Source organism: Oncorhynchus keta, chromosome 15, assembly GCF_023373465.1.
Source record: "Oncorhynchus keta strain PuntledgeMale-10-30-2019 chromosome 15, Oket_V2, whole genome shotgun sequence".
In the NCBI taxonomy this organism is placed as follows: Eukaryota; Metazoa; Chordata; class Actinopteri; order Salmoniformes; family Salmonidae; genus Oncorhynchus; species Oncorhynchus keta.
Window position 1 is genome coordinate 28,639,869 of NC_068435.1, and position 18,909 is coordinate 28,658,777.

The 18,909-nt window shown below is 45.8% G+C and overlaps 1 protein-coding gene across 6 annotated transcripts in view; it reads left to right on the forward strand.

Moving 5' to 3' along the window:
- The window catches only part of LOC118394737 (rho GTPase-activating protein 21-like), an 85,264-nt gene that overhangs the window by 37,044 nt on the left and 29,311 nt on the right, over window positions 1-18,909 (forward strand). For 3 of the 6 annotated variants that reach the window (XM_035788229.2, XM_035788232.2, XM_035788231.2), the window contains exons 5-8: window positions 258-350; window positions 2,053-2,131; window positions 2,232-2,286; window positions 10,166-11,834. In XM_035788229.2, coding sequence (XP_035644122.1) covers window positions 258-350; window positions 2,053-2,131; window positions 2,232-2,286; window positions 10,166-11,834 — 1,896 coding nt within the window. Of the gene's footprint in view, window positions 1-257; window positions 351-2,052; window positions 2,132-2,231; window positions 2,287-3,324; window positions 3,474-7,457; window positions 8,010-8,715; window positions 8,926-10,165; window positions 11,835-18,909 lie in introns of those variants that run through there. The other 3 variants (XM_035788235.2, XM_035788234.2, XM_035788233.2) reach the window with 3 other exon arrangements.

Genomic DNA, 18,909 nt, shown 5'->3' on the forward strand with positions numbered 1-18,909 from the left:
TGCTCTCTAGGAACAGGGTCGAAGAACCCCGCTTTATGATATCCTATAGTACTAAAATATAAAATCCACTCAAACTATCAACAAACATTTTGGGACTGTCGACAGTGGACTAATGAAGAAAATATGAAAATAATTTTGAGTGGGCAAATACTGTACGTAGCATGAATTGATTGACTGTTATGAGCAGAGACGGTATGTCACTATCAGGTGACCTCCAGAGGAAGGCGTTGACGATGACACCTTGTCTTTGTTGTCAGGGAGACAACGGAACAGGCTGGAGCCAATGGACACCATCTTTGTGAAGCAGGTGAAGGTGGGTGGTCCTGCCGACGGAGCTGGACTCTGCACAGGTAACTGACCACATCTCCAAAAGTAACAGACGGGAGCTGTGCGTGTGCGTGTGCGTGTGCGTGCGTGTGCGTGTGCGTGCGCGTGCGTGTGCGTGTGTGTGTGTGTGTGTGTGTGTGGACAAGCGGCATCATACAAAGTATTATATCATATTGGAGTTATGACCATGCTGCACCTTATCCTAAACCTTATTGTATTCGTTATGGTAATAGACCTAGTGACACATTGGACATTATACTGTTGGATAAAAGCCTCAGCTACATGGCATATATATACATTGAGTAGAAAACACAAAGAACACCTGCACTTTCCATGACAGACTGACCAGCTGAATCTAGTTGCTGTGAAAGCTGTGATTCCCTTACTGATGTCACCAGTTAAATCCACTTCAATCAGTGTAGGTGAAGGGGAGGAGACGGGTTGAAGGTTTATGTTTAAGCCTTGAGACGATTGAGACATGGATTGTGTATGTGTGCCATTCAGAGGGTGAACTGGCAAGACAAAAGATGTAAGTGCCTTTGAACGGGGTAGGGTAGTAGGTGCCAGGCGCATTGGTTTGAATGTCAAGAACTGCAATGCTGCTGTTTTTTTAACGTTCAACCGCTTCCTGTGCGTATCTAGAATGGTTCCTCACCCTAAGTACATCCAGCCACATGCCACAACTGTAGGATGCATTGCAGTCAACATGGGTCAGCATACTTCTGGAACGCTTTCCACACCTTGTGGTCCATGCCCTGACGAATTGAGACTGTTCTGAGGGAATATTAGGAATGTGTTCTGTATGTTTTATACACTGTGCATATTTATGTATGTTTAAGGACTCTTGGAAGATTAGTCCAAATGGGGACTAAAAGAGATCAAAATAAATAAATATATAGGGCTGTACATAATGATTTGTTTTCACCTGAATGTAGTATACTGGGTGTAGTTTTCTGTGTTTCCTTTTTGTGGAGGGTTAGTAGAGGCACAGAGCTCAGCTGCCTCAGGCACTCAGTTACTGTAAACTCATATCAGGTGACTGATCAAAGCTGTTTCCTCTGCTATTCTGACCGTCAGCCTAGCAGGGACGCTGCCTTTTACTACCTACCAGCACAGGTTCATCTCTTCAAAGACACATAGGGAATATCTCAATTGCCTACTCCTCGCGTCCTCTCTTTGTCTCCTTCTCAAAAACCATTGGATAAGAAAGCCAGAGGTCCCTCCCCTCTGACCTTTTCCTCCAATGGGTTTTCAAACAGAGAAGCGCGCACACACTCTCACACATACCTGCCATTAACACCATTTCACGTATTAGCTACCAGTCTAACATTAAAGGTGCAATATGCAGAAATTGCTCTGCCATTTCCTGATTGCTAAAATTCAAATAGTTCACCTAATTTAAGTTTATGACAAAACAAGCAATGGAATGTGTAGAGAATCATTGTACCATCTCTAAACCAGTGTGAAATATTATTTTTTCATTCAACTAAAAATATTGTATTTTCAACTGTTTGAAACTTGTAGACAAACCCAAAAGTAAAAGATGCAAAAACAGATCTTCAGAATGGGGAAGCATAGAACTAGAGCACAGAACAGATCTACCGCTTCTTAGACTTGCTTACAATGAGAGTGACAGATCTATAACTCACTTTTCTATGTGAATTTGGTTGCGTCGCCCAAAAAGTTACATATCTCATCTTTTAAACGCTTTCTTATTGTCAACAGGAGACCGGATAGTAAAGGTAAATGAAGAAAGTATCATTGGGAAAACGTACTCTCAGGTCATAGCCTTGATCCAAAACAGGTGAGCACTCAAATATTAATATTTCCCATTGTTGTCAGTGACTGATTTCCTGCTGGTCTGTTGAAGTTTACAATGTTTGACTTTATCTGTTATTTTACAGTGATGCCTTTCTTAAACTCTGCGTGATGCCAAGAGATGAAGACATACTGCAGCTGGTTAGTTTTTAAAGATCATTACTCCGTTGATTTAATCTCTTCCTAAATTTGCCCACTGTAAAACAGAAGTAGACCCTATTTCCACTTCTACATCAACTTAGTCGCTATTTATGTGATCAAGGCTTAGAAAGCTGCTCTAGTTTCTCTGTGAAGGGTGTGTGTGCGGGGACCGCAGTACTGCTCCAGAGGGGAGGGTGAAACCCTCTCCCTTCAGAGTGCTCTATCTGGGCCTCCTAACCAGGCCACCACACCCGGTCCCCTCCAAGTGCTGCTACTTCTTCTCTGCTGCAGGGCTGGCCTCATTCTGGGAACTGGAAGGGTCACTTTGAGAAATGCAAACAACAAAGTCATAAATAAACACACTCACTCACACACATACTAAACAAACACACCACGTGAACGCACTTACACGCGCGCGCACACACTTGTAGCATTGCTAATGTTCGCATTACAAAGGGTTAGTGGGGTTTGAAAACAGCGCCACTTGTGTTTAGTGCCGGTATTACCGATTATCCCGATGTGGCACAAGGTTGGTATGACAATGTGGATACCGCCCAAGCCTAACCGTGAAGGAGCCAACCTGGGGTCTGCCTGTCACGAGCATGTCTGATGCGGAGCTCTGTTGCAGGACATAGTGGGTGAGAGACCCGGACACCGGCAGGAAGCAACCAAGGCCCAGTCTGTAGCATGCTGTAGTTTATGCATGCATTTAGGCCAGTACCCAGCCACTTACATCCTAAATAATTTATTCCCTCAATAAGTTAGAAACATCTCATTATCTTGCCTCAGACTACTCCCTTCACAGAACAGCGCAAACTGGCTCTAACCAAAATAGAAAGAGTGGGGGGTCCCAGTGCACAACTGAGCAAGAGGACAAGTACATTAGTGTCTAGTTTGAGCAACAGATGCCTCACAGTGGATGAATGGAACGAAAATGGGCCTCAGGATCTAATCACAGTATCTCTGTGCATTAACATTTCCATTGATAAAATGCAATTGTGTTCATTGTCCGTAGCTTATGCCTGCCCATACCATAACCCCATGGTCCACTCTGTTCACAACGTTGATATCAGCAAACTACTTGCCCACAAGATGCCATTACATGCTGTCTGCCGTCTGCCCGGTACAGTTGAAACGGATTCTTCCATGATGGGCACACTTCTCCAGCTTGCCAGTGGCCATTGAAGGTGAGCATTTGCCGACTGAAGTCAATTAATCCACCAAAACGGCAGTCAGGGGAAGACGACGAGCATGCAGATGAGCTTCCCTGAGACAGTTTCTGACAGTTTGTGCAGAAATTCTATATATAGCAAACCCACAGTTTTATCAGCTGTCTGGGTGGCTGGTCTCAGACGATCCCGCAGGTGAAGAAGCCAGATGTGAAGGTCATGGGCTGGAGTGGTTACATGTGGTCTGGTCTGTGGTTGTGAGGCCGGTTGGACGTACTGCTAAATTCTCTAAAATGATGTTGGAAGCGGCTTAAAGCAGAATAATTAACCTTCCATTCTCTGGCATCAGCTCTGGTAGACATTCCTGCAGGGTCCCTCAAAACATCTTTGGCATTTAATTTATTATTTTTTTTTTTTAACCTTTATTTAACCAGGCAAGTCAGTTAAGAACATATTCTTATTTTCAATGACGGCCTGGGAACAGTGGGTTAACTGCCTGTTCAGGGGCAGAACGACAGATTTGTACCTTGTCAGCTCGGGGGTTTGAACTCGCAACCTTCCGGTTACTAGTCCAACGCTCTAACCACTAGGCTACGCTGCCGCATTGTGTTGTGACAACTGCGCATTTTAGAGTGGCCTGTAATTTTCCCCAGCACAAGGTGTACATGTGTACTGATCATGCTCTTTAATCAGCCTCTTGATGTGCCACACTTGTCTGGTGGATGCTCAAATGGATATTCAATGTCTGCTTTAAAAAAAAATGTACGTGGCCGACATTGCGAGGCATTGGAAAACATTATTGTTCTTTGTGGTTGAAATTGACTGCTCGACTGAAGGACCGTTACAATTATCTGTATGTGTGGGGTACAGAGATGGGTTAGTCATTTAAAAATTATGTAAACACTTATTGCACACAGTGAGTCCATGCAACTTATTATGTGACATGTTAAGCAAATGTTTACTCCTAAAATTACACTGAACAGAAATAAAAATGCAACATGCAACAATTGGATTTTTACTGAGTTACAGTTCATATCAGTCAATTGAAATGCATTTATTAGGCCCTAATCTATGAAATTGACATGAATGGGAATGCAGATATGCATCTGTTAATCACAGGTACCTTAAAAACATGGGGCTCAGGATCTTGTCACAGTGTTTGTGCATTCAAATTGCCATCGATAAAATGCAATTGTGTTTGTTGTCCATAGGTTATGCTTGCTCATACCATAACCCCACCGCCACCATGGGGCACTCTGTTCTCGCCCACATGACACATACACGTGGTCTTCAGTTTTGAGGCCAATGTACTGCCAAATTCTCTTTAAAACGATGTTGGAGGCAGATTATGGTAGAGCGACTGAACATTCAATTCTCTGGCAACAGCTCTGGTGGGTATTCCTGCAGTCAGCAAGCCAATTGCACGCGCCATCTGTGGCATTGTGTTATGTTACGACAACTGCACATTTTAGTGGCCTTTTATTGTCAACACAAGGTGCAGGCTGTTTTTTAATTTTTTAATATACCCGTTTCTCCCCAATTTTCGATCTTGTCTCATCGCTGCCACTCAACAACGGGCTCAGGAGAGGCGAAGGTGGAGTCGTGTCCTCAAAAACATGACCCGCCAAACCTCGCTCCTTAACACCAGTCAGCTTAACCCGGAAGCCAGCCTCACCAAAGTGAGGAAACACAGTTCAACTGGCGACCGGGGTTAGCCCGCAGGCACCCGGCCCGCCACAATTAGTCGCTAGAGAGCAATGAGCCAAGTAAAGCCCTATCGGCCAAACCCTCCCCTAACCCGTACGAAGCTTCGCCAATTGTGTGCAGTCCTATGGGACTCCCAGCCACGGCCGGTTGTGGCACAGCCCGGGAAATGAACTTGGGTCTGTAGTAACACATTAGATCGCTGCGCAACTCAGGAGGCCATGATCATGTTTAATTAGCTTCTTGATACACTATGCCACACCTGTCAGGTGGCTGGATTATCTTGGCAATGGAGAAATGCTCACTAACACAGGGATGTAAACGTGTGCAAAAAAATTGAGAAATGGTTTTTGTACGTATGGAACATTTCTGCGATCTATTATTTCAGCTCATGAAACGTGGGACCAGAACTTTACATGTTTAATTTATATTTTTGTTCAGTGTATATTGGACAAATGTAAAGATGAGTTCTCTTACTAACTCTGAACTCCACACGCAATAATTAAGGTGGTGCCAGTTCATGTTAATGCATACCATCTCTGTACAGTGCTGTTGAGAAAGCCAGGCTGTGTTAACACAGGTGCCACCCTAGTTGCCCGGTCACACCTAGCCTATTGTCAACTGTAGCACAAAATTCCCATCAGCTCAATGAATCCACCTCTATTATATAAATGCTGAGCCTATTAACACCGGCTTGTGTTGGAATGTTTACCTTACCGAAGGCTGTGGCCACTCCCTGTCTCTCGTAGCACAGATTAGCTTGAGAGAGATTACGAAGTTATTGGCCATGGGGGCATTGAGCGAAAAATCTGTGTCAGATATAAATAGTTGAGCTTGATCTTTGTGCCACCAGGGCTGAGCAGAGAGGCTGTGAGGTTCAGCTTGCATTGTGCTGCCATTTTATTTTAATTTAGCACAGGGGGCAGGCAGAAATAGGCTGATGTCAAATGGAGATCAGTTGATGCCAGGGGCCTTTCAGGTTATTATTAAGAGCTGACTCGGTTAGCAAATTTGCATTATCACATTTTTCTGATGCAGTGACTGTAGGAAATGAAATGAAGCTACCTAGTCACATTGTGGGAGTGTGCTTTTGGCAGCCAGTCTCATGGACGTTCTCTCACCTTCACCTTCCTTCCCCTCTCTCTCTCTAGCTGTTCCTGCGGTGCAGACAAGTCTTGCCTTTTTATATAATTTTTTATTTATTTAACCTTTTATTTTACTAGGCTAGTCAGTTCAGAACAAATTCTTATTTACAATGACTGCCTAGGAACAGTGAGTTAACTGTCTTGTTCAGGGGCAGAACGACAGAATATTAGCATGTCAGCTCAGGGATTCGATCTAGCAACCTACGGTTACTGGGCCAACGCTCCAAACACTAGGCTACCTGCCGCCTTACATGTCTCCCTGTGTATCTGTGATTTGAGTGCAGTTGAAGGAAGCCTAAATTACATTGCCTCTAAGCTAGTAACCTGGTTGTGCCTCCACTCTCATCATTAACTTTTCATGCGCACTAGCTACTGGCAACTAGAGGTGCTTGCTATGTATTCTGCTGAGATTCAGTAGGAACTCAGTTCTCTGCGTAATGAACATAATGTGTACAAGTAACAGAAAGAGTAGTACTCACACAGTGGGGGAGGGGGTGTTGGTTCTTACAATGGGTGAAATGGCCTGTTAAGATGTTTCACAGAAAGCCTGTTAACACTTCAGTGCCTGATGCCTTCAAGCTGGTATGCGTCATCCTAAAAAAGCAGAGCTTGTAAACATCCCTATTCCCTTTGCTTCCTCTCCCCCGCTACCCTCCTCTTTCCTTTTCTCCATCCCCATCGGCTCAGCCCTCTCCCTCTTCCCATCCCCCGCTTTTCTTCTCCCTCCCTCCTCCCCTTTCATGAACTGTGTTGCACATCTGTTGCTAGCTAGCGGACACCGGTCCACGCTGCTTGGCTACCAGAGCGTAACGAGCTCCTGATGTAGCCGTCCAGACTGGGGCTGTTAGCCGGAGCTGGAAGATTAGCACCGCGGCTCGCTGGGTGACTGACATTATAGCCTGAAGGAGAGACCCTCATACACACACAGGCTGCCTGGAAACAAGTTACAGTGTTACATGTCAACAGTAGTAACATCATTGGCTTAGCATGAGAGAGCGTCTGAGTGAGGGAGCCGGGGAAGGAATGAGGGAGGTCCTGAAGCAATATATCATCAAACCAGCTGTAGTCAGCTGACTGCCTCGGTGTTGTGAACAGGTTGATGCTGCTGAGAGGAGGAGAGGGAGGGAGAGGGAGCAGGAGGGGAGGGGCAGTAGCAGCATCTGAGCTGAATGTATAGTACAGCAACTGCTTCTGTCATGTGAGCGATACCAAAGGGATTGAGAGAGAGCCAGGGACAGAGAGTGGAGGCAGCAGTTCATTCATTGAGTGGTGTCACCTGGCTGCTGCAGTCAGATGGAGGGAGCAGCAGAGAGATGGAGAACTCCCAGAGCTGTGGAAGGCAGCAGGCTTCCTCTTCTCCTGACACCTACACCTCGTCCAGGACAGACTGGCTCACGCAGGTGGCGTCGCTAATATGACAGTCCTGCCACGGCCGACGTTGGCTCCCTTTTTCCTTTCTCTCTCGATGCCGCCGCTATGATGGATTTTTTGCGCTTCGACTCGAGCCCTGGCGTCGGCGTTCCAGGCAAACTCTTCTTTCTCCAGCGGCGATCTGTTCTCTCTTCTTTTTTTATGATGCGTGTTATTTTCTCTGCTTGCTAGCCTTTTCCCCATTCTTCTTCTCTCCCATGGTTGCCGCCTCTCACTGCTCACGTTTTCTCTCCTGCTGTAACGGCAGCCTTATACACTGGAGACCACTGATCTGGTAAGCAACAGCAGGGAGGAGAACAATCACTCTGCATGTTGTTTCCCCGTCTCCTTTTTCCTTTGTAATGTGTGTTTTCGTTTTGATGTAATGTACTGTTCTTGCATAGCTGTGTCATTTATTCGATTGCCATGTTAGTCGGCTAATTGTTGCTATGTTGCCCTTAGCTACGGGCAGGTAGGCAGTGATTCACCGTGCCCGCAGTACCTGTTAGATGAGGCGGCAGACAGAGCTGGCACCTTGGAGCCTCGCCCCTTTCTGATCCTGCAAGCCATCTATTCCTGCCTACGTCCTTAATGGCACCCTATTCCCTATATAGTGAAGTAGTATTGATCAAAAGTAGATCACAATATAGGGAATAGGGTGCTATGACTTTGGTCAAAAGGGGTGCACTACATAGAGACTAGAGTGCCATTTCGGACGAAGCCAGTGATAAAGGCCTTGGCCCCGGAACGTTCCACTACATTTACATTTACATTTAAGTCATTTAGCAGACGCTCTTATCCAGAGCGACTTCTAGCTATTGTTGAAGGGAGGGGCAAGCATTTATAGAACTGATTGTACATACAGTAAAAACTTGCATAGTGTTACGTAATAATCGTAATACGACACCAGGTTGGGTTTAAAGTCCAACCAATTGTGACGTGTTATTTTCTGTGTGCTTGCTAGGTGCAAGGCAAACAGGAAATGCATATGAAATGGCGTTTGATAAATGGACGAAGGCTGCTCAGCCAGCCGTACGGAATCTACCACTATGGAATCTATGCATGTGTGATCGTCGTCTGCCGGCGTGCCGCTGAAGGAGGGTTGAGCTAACGTTTGTGTTAAGCTGTCTGGGAACATGAGAGCGGAGGTTAGGTTTAGTGTGGCGAGAACTGTTGTAGGTGCTGGGCTTCCTCTGCCCCCCTCTTTTTCTGTAAGTCTCAGACCTCGCTCGAACAGTGCCAGTGCTGTCAGCCAGAAGGTGGCTAAACCAAACAGATAGGCCACCTTCCTGTGTGTCACTGTTAGGTCTTGCATGCCAGTCTCTCTTTCCTTCTTTCTTCCAACACATCTGTTGCTTCTTGTCCACTCCATTCAATCACAGATCACCTGACTAGCTGTTCCCGCTGGCTGGCTACTCAGTAGGGTTGGACAGAATAGGACTGTTTCTGTGTGATCTGACACGATAACAGAAATGAGTAGAAATCAAGTTCCTTGAAAAAATAATTTCATCATTGGATCATTTGCTCAAGACCGTTTTGCCAATTATTTTGACAGTGGATGTCATGCTATTTTTTGCTGTGTTTCCCCCCTGTGTGTACAATACAGGTGTTCATTACTTTAACCCACAAGTGTTCATTGCTTAAATCCACCTTGGAATGTGTTTCCAGTCTTCTATGTGGGTGTGTGCACAGTGCGGCAGCACAGCATGCTCTCGTTGCGTAGTGAGCGGTACCCAGAGAACTAGCTTTCTAAATATGGAGCGAGCAGATGAGCGCTAGTGACTCTCCTGACTTGCTACACGCCTCCACACTCTCACACTGCAACATGCTGCTCCCTGTCCGCCTGCCTTTCCTAATCATACACACGTCACCTAGCATTATTCAACGTTCACTACCACAGTTCTTTACCATCGTTTAGAGATGCCATGTTGAATATGACACACGTGCTCACCCTATTTTGCTCCCTTCCCATTTGCCCTAACTCTGATGTTTTCAGATCTGAAGGGTCAAGTCTAGATATAAGCATTGTGGAGTAGTTTACAAATCTGCAAACATTAAAGGGTTAGGGCCAAGGGGAAGGGTTAGGGCCAAGGGGAAGGGTTAGGGCCAAGGGGAAGGGTTAGGGCCAAGGGGAAGGGTTAGGCCCAAGGGGAAGGGTTAGGGCCAAGGGGAAGGGTTAGGGCCAAGGGGAAGGGTTAGGCCCAAGGGGAAGGGTTAGGCCCAAGGGGAAGGGTTAGGGCCAAGGGGAAGGGTTAGGCCCAAGGGGAAGGGTTAGGCCCAAGGGGAAGGGTTAGGCCCAAGGGGAAGGGTTAGGCCCAAGGGGAAGGGTTAGGCCCAAGGGGCATGGTTAGGGCCAAGGGGCATGGTTAGGGCCAAGGGGAATGGTTAGGACTTGAACCAGAGGACACCGTTGTTGTATCTCACCCTTTTCTCTCTTCTTTCTCGCTCCAGGCCTACTCCCAGGATGCGTACCTCCGAGGCCGCAGTGCCTACAGTGGAATTGCCCGTCACATCCCCGAACCTCCCCCCATATGTTACCCCCGAGTAGACTGTAAGCCCCCGGGGATGGCCCAGGCTACAGAGACCCCCTCCCCGGTGGGGGTACAGGGAGCATGCCGGGGGCATGTGGGGGCACCACCACCCGACCTGGGGTACCGCATAGAGATCCCCATGCCCCCGTCCCCTCCTCCTGCACACCCGTACTCCAAATCCCTGACTGTAGCATGCATGCGCAACAACAGCGTGAGGACTGTGGTAGTTCCTCCAGAACTGGGCCATATGGGACCAGCTCATAGAGTAGAGTACGGCCTGGTAGGGCCCTCTGACCCTGGCATCATCAGAGGGCGACCTGGGTCTGTGTCCCACTACCCCGTGCCACGGAAAACAGACATCTACCCCTCTGGTGCGAGCCGCCTCAATTATGGCGCCCCACCACCCCACTACCCACCCAACTCAAACTCCCCCAACCCCGGCTCTCACCAAAACATCGACTGGCGGACGTACCAGACGTACAGGGAGTACATCGACAACAAGGGTATCCATGCATACGGCAGCCGGACCATCCAGGAGAGACTAGACAGCCTGCGAGCCGCCAGTCAGAACACCTTCAACTCCACCCACTACATCCCCCGAGGGGGCTGGGGGCCCGACCCCAAGGGTCTCCGACGCAGGAGCACCTCCCACGACCGTGCCTACCACGGACCCCCGCCCCCTTTCCACCACATGCCCCCTCGCAGCTCTTCCCAGGACCGTATGAGTGTGGCGGAGCGGGGGGTCCACCCCAGGAACTGGCCCCCTCGTAGCGTGTCCCAGGATGAGTTTACCCACAAGGCCCGGGCCCGCTCCTCTGACTATGTGGACCCTGTCAATCTGGGCCGTCCCATGGTGGACAGACGGGGCTACGGTAGCAGGGCGGACCAGGGTACATGCCCAAGCAGGCAGAGCCTCTCCAAACAGGCTGCCCACCATCGACCTCCTGCAGGATACGGTAGGGACAGTCTCCGGGTGGGGCCAATGTCTAACCCTGCCCTCCACACTACAGGACCAGAGCAGCACCAGCCTCACAGTGCCCCTAACATGCTCAAAGACAGACCCTCTCATCTGGGGAAGAATCTAAGCTTGGAGCAATCCAACACTGATGAAAGAGCTGGTGTCAAAGGTGTGAACCATGTGAGCCAGAGTAGGGGATCGGCAGAGACCATGCAGCAACCAGGGGAGGTGCCAGGGAGACAGGTGGCAGCGGTGGTTGGCCGTAGGTCCTCTTCCCTCTCTGCTCCCCATCAGAGACCACAGAAGCCTGGGATTTTCAAAACCTCTTACCAGCACCCTCGCCCAGAGCCCCAAGTGAACGGGCGCTGCCCCTCAGCCTCCGAGTCAGGCGTGGTGCTCAGGGAGAAGCCTCCTGGGTCGGGGAAGAATCCCAGTCCCCTACGCCACCCTTCCTACATCCTGGCGGTGAACGAGGACGACAGCTCGGAACCGGCAGCGGGTGCGGTGTGCTGGCTGCCCAATGATGCGCGGCGGGAGATGCACATGCGGCGGCTGAGCGAGAAGCAGGAAAAGCACCAGACCTGCTCCTCCAGCAACCTGGACGAATCCCTCGATTCCATCCCCTTCATCGGTAAGAAACGGAGCACTAACTTCACGGTTGCATCCCATATTGCTTCCCATTCCCTATTTGGTACACTACTGTGCTTCAACATGTGTATAGGGAATAAGGTGCCATGGCTCTGTGAAAGTTCTCAGAACATTCGTTAGGTTGTGGCAGATGTTCTCGTGCACAACATTATACATGCCTGATGTTGCAAGAACTGTCCCATATCGTTGCGCGCACACATTTCAAGCGTGCATACATTTTACGCCTGGGTGATCCTGGGAATCGAACCCACTATCCTGGCATTGCAAGTGCCATGCTTGTTTTGGGGAATCTTCTGTGGTGGCTGTTACAGATCTTGTGCACAACATTTTAGTGAATGTTAGAACATTCCATGGATGTTTAATTTAAAACATTTCTTGAAATATTTTAAAAAACTATTTTTTTTAATGTTCTCATCCTAATGTTCGGTAAAACCCTAACTATAACTTAATGGGAATCTTAGCTAATGTTCTGGGAATGTTTGCGGTTTGCTGGTTAGGTCCCGATGTACAGATTGGGAGGGAAAGGAACATGGAAGGGGATGTCGTTCTTGTCTAGATTAGCAGACTAGAGCATCTTTTTGCCATCTGAAAATCGTTTAGCAACGTGGTTTTATAATGTTTTTCCATGACATACATGATGTTTACCACCAAATCAATCTCCTTGGCTGGATGTACAGTAAGAGCCTTGGTGGCATGCAGGAGTGTCGCTTGTGGTTTGGCTTAGTTTAGCTGCACTAGAGTGGGATGGTATGTGGGTGAGGGATTACACTTCTCCATTAGTCTGTAGGATGTCATCTCCTGTAATAATCATTTTAAAAAGTCACTCTCTCTAAATATGCTCCCAGCAATTTTTGGGTTAAACACCCTTTTCGGGTTGTGTGAACTCAGGCTGTTCACAGGATTTTATCTTTCCCAAAAGTGTCTGTTCCCCATCCCTATGAGTAGAATAATGGTCAACCATGATGTTGATGGTGATAGGAACATATTTCTCCGTAAGAAGTGCTCTCTAAATGTCACTCCCACTGAAGTCAGAGTAAAAGGATTCTTTTTCATGTTTGTGCATTTTCCTTTTATCTCCATTTTGCTGAAAAAGCTTTTCTCTCAGCACAAACAGCTGAAGTAGACTTAATTTCCTTAAAGGGACAGTCGGATAAAAATGTAGCCTGTTCTGACTATCCTATCCTTGCACCGAGCTCACAACCTGCAATATGCATGTTACTTTGTTTTAGGAGTCAGTCAAGTTATTTTCTTCAATCATGTGGACAACCAGGACATGGATTTATTATTGCCTAATTGAAGAGCTGGGTCAGGATGTACCTTTCGTGCACTGAATGCATTTAAAGATGCATTTCCTCTGCCTTTTCCGGGTGGCTAAAATGTGAATAGTTTGTTATTTCTTTGTGACAAAACAAGCAAGTTAGTATAGTGTAGAGAATCATTGCACCATCTAAATCGCTGTGAAATATATTTTCCATAACCAGAAATCATGTATTTTCAGCCGTTTGAAGCACAAAAGGCAAACACCTAAGGTAAGAATGGTAAGCATAGAATAGATCTACCGCTTCGTAGACTTGCTTTCGATGAGAAGGACGGCTCTATAACACACATTTCTGTGAAAAGTTACATATTGCATCTTTAATTCAACCGCTGAAAAACCTCCCACTTGTTGACCAACAGATTTTCTTGTGTGGTTTCAGTACATTTATCTTAAGCCATCCCTATAAATACGGTGTACCTTCTAATTATAATTTTGTTGACAGACTAGAATATATTGAAAGAACGGGTTCAGAATATATGGATCAATGAAAGAAATCCATCTAAATAAATACATATTCGTCTCCATTTCAGCAACAACTGGTAGATTTAAAAAATACTCATTTTGTAGATTATTTAAGCATATTTTAGGGTTAGTAGGGGGGGAAAACTGGTTTGGAGAGCCTTTACGCACCAAATATATTGATTATTCAAAAAGAGTTGATTCATTCATCCTGAAATTTGTCATATTCAAGTTCAAGCCATGAAATATTGGAAGGTCAAACATTTTTTTAAATAAGGGTTGAACAATGGTCCTATAAATCTCCCCTAATCCTCACTAATCATGGAGCTGTATGACAATGGTCCAGTTGTCGTGAACCATGCGTCAGGCACCAGGTTTAACCTGCTTTGTGGTCAGAGTTCCATAATGATTCAAATAGGATTCATGTCCCAAATTATTGCACAACGTTAGTCTAACTTGTCAGGGCTTTACAGTGCGACCATTTTACTCGCATATGTGCCTAAATATTTTTCTGTACGAATGTTTATTTAGGAACACCAGTGCGCATTGAAAAATGAAGGGACCTAGCTTTAATACCTCCAAATATTTTTCATTGTTCTCCTAAATTTCCTTGTGCACCTACATTTTTCAACTTAGGCACACATGTACTTCTTGTAAAAAAAGGTCAGCTTAGAGCTCTACTCGGCTCTAAATTGCATCCACATAAATTATGAGGGAACACAATAAAAATTCTCGATAACGGCACAGCTATTTATAGCCTACTTCACTGTGGAAAAGGGGCCACCATACATGTCATTTTGATACGATTTTCAGTTTGGTTTCATGTTTGTCTCCAGGGTTCATAAGGAAAAATCATCTAAAACAATGTGCATTTACAATCCCCTTCTCCAAAAGGAATATTCATTTACCTAGCTGATATTTTTATCGGGAAAAGTAAAGGTGATTTTGCTGCTTGGAACTGGCAGTTTTGTGCAACCTCATTCAAATCAAATCCAATTTTATTGGTTACACAAACATATTTAGCAGATGTTATTGCTGGTGTAGCAAAATTAGTTCCTAGCTCCAACAGTGCAGTACTATCTAACAGTGCAGTAGAATCTAAAAACAATTCACAATGCACACATCTAAAAGTAAAATTATGGAATTAAGAAATATATACATCTTAGATGGCATTGACTAAAATACAGTGGCATTGGCTAAAATACAGTAGAGTAGAATACAGTATATAAACTCATCAAAAAAGAAACATCCTCCCACTGTCAACTGAGTTTATTTTCAGGAAATGTAACATGTGTAAATCTTTTGTATGAAAATAAAAAGATTCAACAACTGAGATACAAACTGAACAAGTTCCACAGTCATGTGACTAACAAAAATGTAATGTGCCCCTGAACGAAGGGGGGGGTCAAAATCAAAAGTAACAGTCAGAATCTGGTGTGGCCACCAGCTGCATTAAGTACTGCAGTGCATCTCCTCCTCATGGACTGTACCAGATTTTTCAGTTCTTGCTGTGAGATGTTACCCCACTCTTCCACCAAGGCACCTGCAGGTTCCCAGACATTTATGGGGCGACTGGCCCTTGCCCTCACCCTCCGATCCAACAGGTCCCAGACGTGCACAATTGGATTGAGATACGGGCTCTTTGCTGGCCATAGCAGAACACTTACATTCCTGTCTTGCAAGAAATCACGCACAGAACGAGCAGAATAGCTGGTGGCATTGTTATGCTGAGGGGTCATGTCAGGATGAATCTGCAGGAAGGGTACCAAATTAGGGAGGAGGATGTCTTCCCTGTAACGCACAGCGTTGAGATTGCCTGCAATGACAACAAGCTCAGTCCGATGATGCTGTGACACGGTGCCGCAGACGATGACGGAACCCTCCACCTCCAAATCGATCCCGCTCCAGAGTACAGGCCTCGGGTGTAATGCTCATTCCTTCGACAATAAACGTGAATCCGACCATCACCCCTGGTGAGACAAAACCGTGACTCGTCAGTGAAGAGCACTTTTTACCAGTCCTGTCTGCTCCAGCGATGGTGGGTTTGTGCCTATTGACGAAGTTGTTGCCTGTGATGCCTTACAACAGGCCTACAAGTCCTCAGTCCAGCCTCTCTCAGCCTATTGTGTACAGTCTGAACACTGATTGAGGGATTGTGCATTCCTGGTGTAACTCGGGCAGTTATTGTTGCTGATCCTGTGCAGGTGTTACACGTGGTCTGCCACTGCGAGGACGATCAGCTGTCCACCCTGTCTCCCTGTAGCACTATCTTAGACGTATCACAGTACGGACATTGCAATTTATTGCCCTGGCCACATATGCAGTCCTCATGCCTCCTTGCAGCATGCCTAAGGCACATTCACACAGATGAGCAGGGACCCTGGGAATCTTTCTTTTGGCGTTTTTCAAACTCAGTAGAAAGGACTCTCAACTTAGGACAATATTCATAACTGTGACCTTAATTTCCTATCGTCTGTAAGCTGTTAGTGCCTTAATGACCATTCCACAGGTGCATGTTAATTAATTGTTTCTGGTTCATTGAACAAGCATGGGAAACCGTGTACCCTTTACAATGAAGCTCTGTGAAGTCATTTGGATTTTATTTTTTTCTTTGAAAGACTGGGTCCTGAAAAGGGGACGCTGCTTTTTTTTGATGAGTTCACAAATGTGAGTAAAGCGACTAGTGTTCCATTATTAAAGTGGCCAGCGATTCCAAGTCTATGTATATAGGGAAGCAGCCTCTAAGGTGCAGGGTTGCATAACCGTATGGAAGCCGGCTAGTGATGGCTATTTAAGTCAGAAGCATTTTTTCAATCTCAATGTAATCAATCTTTCAGTTCTATTTGTGATGCACCTGTACTGACCTCGCCTTCTGGATGATAGTGGGATGAACAGGCCATGGCTCGGGTGGTTGATGTCCTTGATGATCTTTTTAGCCATCCTGTGACATTGGGTGTTGTAGGTGTCCTGGAGGGCAGGTAGTTTGCCTACTGTGATGCAGTGCAGTTGCCGTACCAGGCAGAGATACAGCCCGACAGGAAGCTCTTAATTGCGCATCTGTAAAAGTTTGTGGGTCTTAGGGGCCAAGATACATTTCTTCAGCCTCCTGAGGTTGAAGAGGTACTGTTGCGTCTTCTTCACCACACTGTCTTTGTGGGTGGACCATTTCACATCGTCAGTGATGTGTACGCCGAGGAACTTGAAGATTTCCACCTTCTCCACTGCGGTACCGTCGATGTGGATAGGGTCGTGCTCCCTCTGCTGTTTCCTGAAGTCCACAATCAGCTCCTTTTGTTGATGTTGAGAGGTTATTTTCCTTGCACCACTCTCCCATGGCCCTCATCTCCTCCCTGTAGGCTGTCTCGTCATTGTTGTTATTCAGGCTTACTACTGTTGTGTCGTCTTCAAACTTGACGATTGAGTTCGAGGCATGCTTGGCCACCCAGTCATGGGTGAACAGAGGAGTACAGGAGGGGGCTGAGCACGCACCCTTGTGGGGGCCCCTGTCAGCAAAGTGGTGTTGTTTCCTACCTTCACCACTTGGGGGTGGCCCGTCAGGAAGTCCAGGACCCAGTTGCACAGGGCGGGGTTCAGACCCAGGGCCCTGAGTTTAATGATGAGCTTGGAGAGCACTATGGTCAATGAACAGCATTACATAAAAACACATAACTAAATACTACGAAGTTGCTTAGGAGCTTGAAGCAGAGCTGCCATATCTGTCGGTGCCATGTTACACCAAAAAAAATGATGGTTTCCTCACGCGTAAATGTGGTTGCATTATGAAGGTATTAAGTCAAGGTCAGAATACAGCGTACATGTAGACACCTCCGCCACACCTTCATTTTGTAGATCTCGACCCCGACCGAATAGTGGGTGAAAAGCATGCTATTCGCACTTTGTATTTGAAATTATACAATAACTATGAGGTTAAAGGGCAGACTACTGTCAGCTTTAGTTTCATCCATATGGGGTAAATCGTTTAGAAATCACAACACTTTTTGTACATATTCCCTCTATTTTAGGGGACCAAAAGTATTGGGATAAATGTATTTATTTATAATAAAGTATAATTTAAGTATTTGGTCCCATATTCATAGTACGCAATGACATTAAGCTTGTGTGACTACAAATGTGTTGGAAGCATTTGCTGTTTGTTTTGGTTGTTTCAGATTATTTTGTGCGCAATAGAAATGAATGAGAAATAATGTATTGTGTCATTTTGGTCACTTGTATTGTAAATAAGAGTAGAATATGTTTCTAAACACTACGTCAATGTGGTTGCTACCAGGATTACAGATAATCCTGAATGAATTGTGAGTAATGTTGATTGAGAAAGTTACAGATGCACAAATATCATACCTCAAGACATGCTAACCTCTCACCATTACAATAACAGGAGAGGTTTTCATTTTTTGAGCGGGGTGGTATGATGTGTATGCATCTAACTTAATGTAGCCATTGCTTGCTATGAATATGGGACAAAATACTAAACTTTTTACGACTTTAATACACATGAAAGTGAATCTGTCCCGATACTTTTGGTCCACTTAAATGGGGGGCTATGCACAAAGGTGCTGTAAATTCTAAATGGTTCACCCCATATGGATGAAAATACCCTCAATTTAAAGCTATCAGACTGCCCTTTAACCTCATAGTATTGTATAGTGCTGGAGTACAGACTCAAAACAACAAAACATTTTGTCACTGGCCCAATACTTTTGGGGCTCATTGCACGCTCCATTTACGCACGCTTAACTCGGGTGGGAATCATCCCTGTAGATGCGTTCTGCAGAGGTGTTCTATGGAATTGGAGCACAGCGAGGTAGCAGAGATTGGGCATGTACATTTTTAGTATGGCCCATGGGACAGAAGTCAGCTAGAGTTTTGTCCTAGTGCCGAACCCGTATGAGAAGAGACCACACTGTCCAGTGTGTGGTATAAGGGGGCAGTAACTTTTTTTTATGATCTAATTTGAGCTTTAGACATCTGAGACATTTTGCGATGGAACAGTTGTAGCCTTAAGAATATTGTTTTACCAATGCCTTTTTTTAACAATTTGGATGGAATGGAACAGTTGTAGCCTTGAGCCTTTACCCTAGTAGTGTTCATACAGACATTCCTATTGATGGCAATGTGGATTTAGCAATAGTGTTTCTTAAACAAGATAAAACCATGATTTTCACTGTAAATCAACTCTCATGCTTAATGCCAGGGCTTGTTGTTTTACTGAGCCCGCGTTTACACAGGCAGCCCAATACTGATATTTTTTACACTATCAAAT